The sequence below is a fragment of the Heptranchias perlo genome, unplaced genomic scaffold (assembly GCF_035084215.1).
Source record: "Heptranchias perlo isolate sHepPer1 unplaced genomic scaffold, sHepPer1.hap1 HAP1_SCAFFOLD_1558, whole genome shotgun sequence".
Classification (NCBI taxonomy): Eukaryota; Metazoa; Chordata; class Chondrichthyes; order Hexanchiformes; family Hexanchidae; genus Heptranchias; species Heptranchias perlo.
The window spans coordinates 27,073-33,336 of record NW_027138815.1 but is presented as its reverse complement, the minus strand read 5'-3'; the positions used below and the strand labels follow the sequence as shown (position 1 = coordinate 33,336).

Genomic DNA, 6,264 nt, shown 5'->3' with positions numbered 1-6,264 from the left:
TTCTGTCCCAGACGCCCCGCTCCTTCGTAAGCTGCGCGAGAACGGCATCTCGGCAGCTGGCTCTGTGTTCACAGGAATGGAACGGTGTGAAGTTCCTGCACTGACCTGATGGAAACGCTAAAAAATGTACATCAATTCATTTCAAGTCTAAGCACATTTTTAACGGCCTGGTAAATCTTAATGACTGACAAACAACCTCTCTGGCACTGAAAATTAACTTTTACAAGTGTAGAGTCTCATTCCTTCACATTTTAATTGTTGTTGGACATTTAAAAAAAAATATTTTTTTACTTTTTCTTTCTGTCTCTTTTATCTCTGCCTCTTAATTCAATATTTCTCACACTCTCTTTATTTCGCTTTCTGTACCTTACACTTCCTGGTTCCAATTGCGCTGCTCATTAACGATGCTTCAATCTGATTAAGGGGATACACAGCTGCTTGCCCCGTTCATACAGGTCCCAGGTGCTCAAGGGAGAGGGGGCCGGGCTGGATTGAGGGCCCCATGAGAGGAACTTGCTGAAACAAAACCCCATGAGAAGTCTATGCCATTTGTTCGCCGCTCAGAGGAAAATCCAGCCCATTGTAAATGTTGTTGTTTTGTAGAGAGTGGATTGGAAGTCCTTGCTGTACAGCACGTGTCGAAAGCTCAGGCATGGCAGCGAGCTGGACGGGCAGGACGGCAACAATCGGGAATCTGTTACCGACTCTACACTGAGGAAGAGTTTGAAAAATTCCTCAACATGACCGTACCGGAGATACAAAGGTGATCCCACTTGAGACAGCGTGCGCGTGCTCTCTCGCTCGCGTGCTCTCTCGCTCGCGTGCTCTCTCGCTCGCGTGCTCTCTCGCTCGCGTGCTCTCTCGTAGAAACTGTTGAGTTACTTTGCTGCTGATAGTTGGATCCCAGTTTGACTTTGCTCAGACAAGCTGTAATCCAGTATGAGTTGATACTGACCTCGGCCAGTGCAGTTCTGTAACCTATCCTTGTGCTTCCTGTTGTGTTGCTTTGTGCAGGTGTAATCTGGCGAGTGTGATGCTACAGCTCCTGGCACTTCGGATTCCTAACATCCTCACGTTTGACTTTATATCTAAACCATCTCCAGGTAAGGCGAGTAAAAGGTTCTGTTGCATTGCTGCAGTTACAAAGCACTTGGTTTACTAGCCCCTGGCCAGCAGGGTTTCTACAGTAACCTGACTTTGAGTATTCCCCTTCCTTGGAAAAGTAGCCACCAGAAATTTATAAAAGAAAAACTAGCCTGACTTTAATGTTTCTTTGGTTTGGGCAGGACAGCATATCTTGTTGAGCAGCCTGAGGCCCCAGGAGCCTACTTCCCCTGGCCCCACCCCACAGTTTTGTTTAGTTTAGCCCCAACAGGGATGATGCTGAGAACAGAACCTGAATGAAGGGCCACTTCCTGCCCTCACCCTCAGAAACGAAGCTAATGCCCTTGTTGTGTGGTTCGTCACATCGGCCTGAGTTTATAAAGTAGTTGTGGTTGGGGGGAGGAGTGGGTATTCCCACGAGTGCACGAAAAGTTGATGCTGAAGAGTGAAAAATCTGAGTCTCTTGTTGGTTTGAAATAAAGTTTTGCAAAAAATGCTGCAGCCTGCCGATACGAGTCCAAGTGTATTTTGTTAGATGCTCTCTGATTCTGATCACAGCCTCAGTCACGACAGTGAGTTGTTGAAGTTGTTTGATTTTACATTATTAAAAAAGTCTCATGGCTCCTACTGATGGTTCAGTTGCTTAAGTCATGAGTTTCTGTGCCATACAGACCAGGGAGATGCACTGTTTCAATCCCAGCTGTGATCTGTGGACTTCATTTAACCCTGGGTTAAGGAGGGAGGAAAAGAATCAGCCAGACTTGCTGCTTCTGATCACTTTCAGGGGATGGCTGTTGAAAGTGCACTTGTGGCCGGAATGGGGCCTGGCTGTGATGTCCTTGTGTACACTGCAAGGCGTCACACATCAGGAGTGAGATAACAGAGAAACCGTAACCCAGCAAGGAATCAGTGTCTTTGGGCGGGGGCGGTGGGGGAGGGGGGTGGGATTACAATAAATAAATAATTAGTGTGGGCTATTTCCTCCCTGCCCCCAACACATTAAGTATAAAAGACTTTTGGGTTTAGGTTTGGAGCATTAAGCTGATCTTTATCTGTACATAAATATTACGTGGAATTTACAGCATCCAGTCCAACAGGCCATTCAGTCCAACAGATCCATGCCGATGTTTATGCTCCAGACGAGCCTCCTCCTACCCCTATCAGCGTAGCAGTATTAATCAGATATTGAAGAGTTGATTTACTGAACGTACATCACTGCTCGAGAAGATGTCACAAATCACAGGCGCAATCCCCATGATGTTCCATCAATGAATGTTAATTGGAGAATATTTATGGGATGCTTGCCTGTAGTTTGCAGATCTCTGCTTACACATTTGGAAATCAGCCCTATAATGCCATTTTAAACAAAAGTGTGATCTTTGAACGGCCATAGAGAGTTCATTTGAAAAGTGTTTTGAAAAGTAGAAGAATAAAACAAATAACACTCTACAGAGAGGTTTAAAAGCGTTTGGTTTCTAATTTTGTTCGGTATGCAATGCTGCCTTGCTTGTTGTATACAGGTAAAGTCTGCCCACTGTTGGCTCTTCAGTAGCATTCTAAGCTGATAATTGTGTGTTCACAGATGCAGTGCGAGCAGCCATTGAACAGCTTGACCTGCTGGGAGCAGTGGAGCGTAAAGATAACCATATCATCCTGACACCATTGGGCAAGAAAATGGCAGCATTCCCTCTGGAGCCCAGATTTTCCAAGGTAGCACCAATAAACAGTCTAATTCACAGCTTCTCAAAATGAGATGCCAGGACCCCAGGAAATCCACACGGGAGCGGGGGACGGAGGGGAGGGGTGGAGGGGGGCGGGAGTCGGGGGGGCGGGGCGCGGGGGGAGGTGAGGGAGGGGTCGCGGGGAGGGAGGGTGCGGGCGGGCGGGGTGGGAGGCGCGGGATGGTGGGCGGGGCGGGCGGGTTGGGGAGGGAGGGAGCGGGGGGCGGAGGGGGTGCAGGCCGGAGGGGGGAGAGCGGGGGCGGGAGAGGGTGCGGGGCGGAGGAGAGTGGGGGGCAGGGGTGGAGGGAGCGGGGGGGGCAAGTGGGGGAGGTGGGGAGGGGGAAGGAGAGTGAGCGGAGGGGCGGGGGAGGGGCATGGGGCGGGGGGGGGGAGAGAGTGGGAGGCGGAGGGAAGTGGGGGCAGGGGGTGAAGGAGTGGGGACTGAGTATGGTGAACATGTGGAATCCACTGCCCACGGATAGAGGCCCTTCGGCCCATCGTGTCCGCGCTGGCCATCAAGCCCAGTCTAATCTAATCCCATATTCCAGCATTTGGTCCGTAGCCTTGTATGCTATGGCACTTCAAGTGCTCATCCAAATGCTTCTTGAATGTTGTGAGGGTTCCTGCCTCCACAACCCTCTCAGGCAGTGAGTTCCAGACTCCAACCACCCTCTGGGTGAAAAAGTTCTTTCTCAAATCCCCTCTCAACCTCCCGCCTTTTACCTTGAATCTATGTCCCCTTGTTATAGAACCCTCAACGAAGGGAAAAAGCTCCTTAGTATCCATCCTATCTATGCCCCTCATAATTTTGTACACCTCAATCATGTCCCCCCTCAGCCTCCTCTGCTCCAAGGAAAACAAACCCAATCTTCCCAGTCTCTCTTCATAGCTGAAGCGCTCCAGCCCTGGTAACATCCTGGTGAATCTCCTCTGCACCCTCTCCAAAGCGATCACATCCTTCCTGTAGTGCGGCGACCAGAACTGCACACAGTACTCCAGCTGTGGCCTGACCAGTGTTTTATACAGCTCCATCATAACCTCCTTGCTCTTATATTCTATGCCTCGGCTAATAAAGGCAAGTATCCCATATGCCTTCTTTACCACCTTATCTACCTGTTCCGCCGCCTTCAGGGATCTGTGAACTTGCACACCAAGATCCCTCTGACCCTCTGTCTTGCCTAGGGTCTTCCCATTCATTGTGTATTCCCTTGCCTTGTTAGTCCCTCCAAAGTGCATCACCTCGCACTTTTCCGGGTTAAATTCCATTTGCCACTGTTCCGCCCATCTGACCAACCCATCCATATCGTCTTGCAGACTGAGGCTATCCTCCTCGCTATTTACCACCCTACCAATTTTTGTATCATCAGCGAACTTACTGATCATACCTTTTACATTCATATCCAAGTCGTTAATGTAGACCACAAACAGCAAGGGACCCAGCACCGATCCCTGTGGTACCCCACTGGCCACAGGCTTCCAGTCCAGTCACAAAAACAACCTTCGACCATCACCCTCTGCCTTCTGCCACTAAGCCAGTTTTGTATCCAAAGTGCCAAGGCACCCTGGACTCCATGGGCTCGTACCTTCTTGACCAGTCTCCTGTGGGGGACTTTATCGAAGGCCTTACTGAAATCCATGTATACCACATCCACTGCGTTACCCTCATCCACACGCCTCGTCACCCCCTCAAAAAATTCAATCAAATTAGTCAGACATGATCTTCCCTTGACAAAGCCATGTTGACTATCCCTGATTAATCCTTGCTTCTCCAAGTGGAGACTAATTTTGTCCTTCAGAATTTTTTCCAATAATTTTCCTACCACTAATTTTCCTAACCTGTAGTTGCCCGGTTTTTCCCTACTCCCCTTCTTGAATAATGGTACGACATTAGCGGTTCTCCAGTCCTCTGGCACATCCCCTGTGGCCAGAGAGGTTCTGAATATATGTGTTAGAGCCCCCGCAATCTCCTCCTTTGCCTCACACAGTAGCCTGGGATACATTTCGTCCGGGCCAGGGGATTTATCCTTTTTTAGGCCTGCTAAAACCGCCAATACCTCCTCCCGCTCGATGTTAATATGTTCGAGTATATCACAGTCCCCCTGTCGTATTTCTATGTCAACGTCGTCCTTCTCCATAGTGAAAACAGATGCAAAAAATTCATTTAGAACCCCTCCTACATCTTCCGGCTCCACACACACATTGCCATTTTTGTCCCTAATGGGCCCTATTTTTTCCCTAGTTATCCTCTTACCCTTAATATACTTATAAAACATCTTAGGATTTTCCTTTATTTTGCTCGCCAGTGTTATTTCATGGCCCCTCCTTGATCTCCTAATTTCCTTTTTAAGTATCCCCCTGCACTTTTTGTACTCCTCTAGGGCTTCCTCCGTCTTTAGCCTTTTGTATCTGCCAAAAGCCCTCCTTTTTTTCCTAATCCATTCTCGTATATCCCCTGACATCCAAGGTTCCCTGGAGTTCTTGGAACCACCCTTGACCTTTACGGGAACATGTTGCCATTGTATGGTCTCAATCTCCCTTCTGAAAGACTCCCATTGCTCCGATGCGGATTATCCTACAAGCAGCTGATCCCAGTCCATTTTGGCCAGATCCTGCCTTATCCTATTAAAATCGGCCTTCCCCCAATTTAGAACCTTTATTTCCGGCCCCTCCCCGTCCTTTTCCATGACCACCTTAAATCTCACTGAATTATGGTCACTGTCACCAAAGTGCTCACCGACGAGCACTTCTTCCACTTGGCCGGCCACATTCCCTAGAATTAGGTCCAGTACCGCCCCCTCTCTTGTGGGACTTTCGACATGCTGGCTCAAAAAGCTTTCCTGGATGCACGTTAAGAATTTTGTACCCTCTAAGCCTTTTACACTCTGAGTATCCCAGTTAATATTGGGGAAGTTGAAATCCCCCACTATTATTACCCTATTATTTGCACAATTTTCTGAGATTTGCCTACATATCTGTTCCTCTATCTCCCCCTGACTGTTTGGGGGTCTATAGTACACTCCCATCAAAGTGCTTGCCCCCTTTTTGTTTTTAAGCTCCACCCATATGGCCTCATTTGAGGAACCTGCTAATATATCATCCCTCCTGATGGCAGTAATTGATTCTTTAATTAATATTGCGACCCCCCCCTCCTCTTATACCTCCCCCTCTGTCTCGCCTGAAGATTCTGTACCCCGGAATATTGAGCTGCCAGTCTTGCCCCTCCCTCAACCATGTCTCTGTGACAGCAACAATATCATACTCCCATGTGTTTTATCAACACCTTCAGTTCATCCACCTTATTTGCAAGACTCCTTGCATTAAAATAGATGCCATCCAGCCTTGCTCTTACATATTTGCCCTGTCTTCTAAGCTGACTTGTTTTTTTCTCAATATTTGGCTGCACATCACCCCCTATTGTAGCTCCACTCTGTATCCCATC

The 6,264-nt window shown here is 48.4% G+C and overlaps 1 protein-coding gene across 1 annotated transcript in view; it reads left to right on the top strand.

Moving 5' to 3' along the window:
• Positions 1–603: 603 nt before the first annotated feature.
• The window catches only part of LOC137309248 (ATP-dependent RNA helicase DHX33-like), a gene marked incomplete at its 5' end in the record, with an annotated part of 28,108 nt that continues 22,447 nt past the window's right edge, over positions 604–6,264 (top strand). The window contains 3 exons of the mRNA XM_067977508.1: positions 604–763; positions 1,015–1,103; positions 2,687–2,814. Of these exons, the coding sequence (XP_067833609.1) occupies positions 604–763; positions 1,015–1,103; positions 2,687–2,814 (377 nt within the window). The remainder of the gene's footprint in view (positions 764–1,014; positions 1,104–2,686; positions 2,815–6,264) is intronic.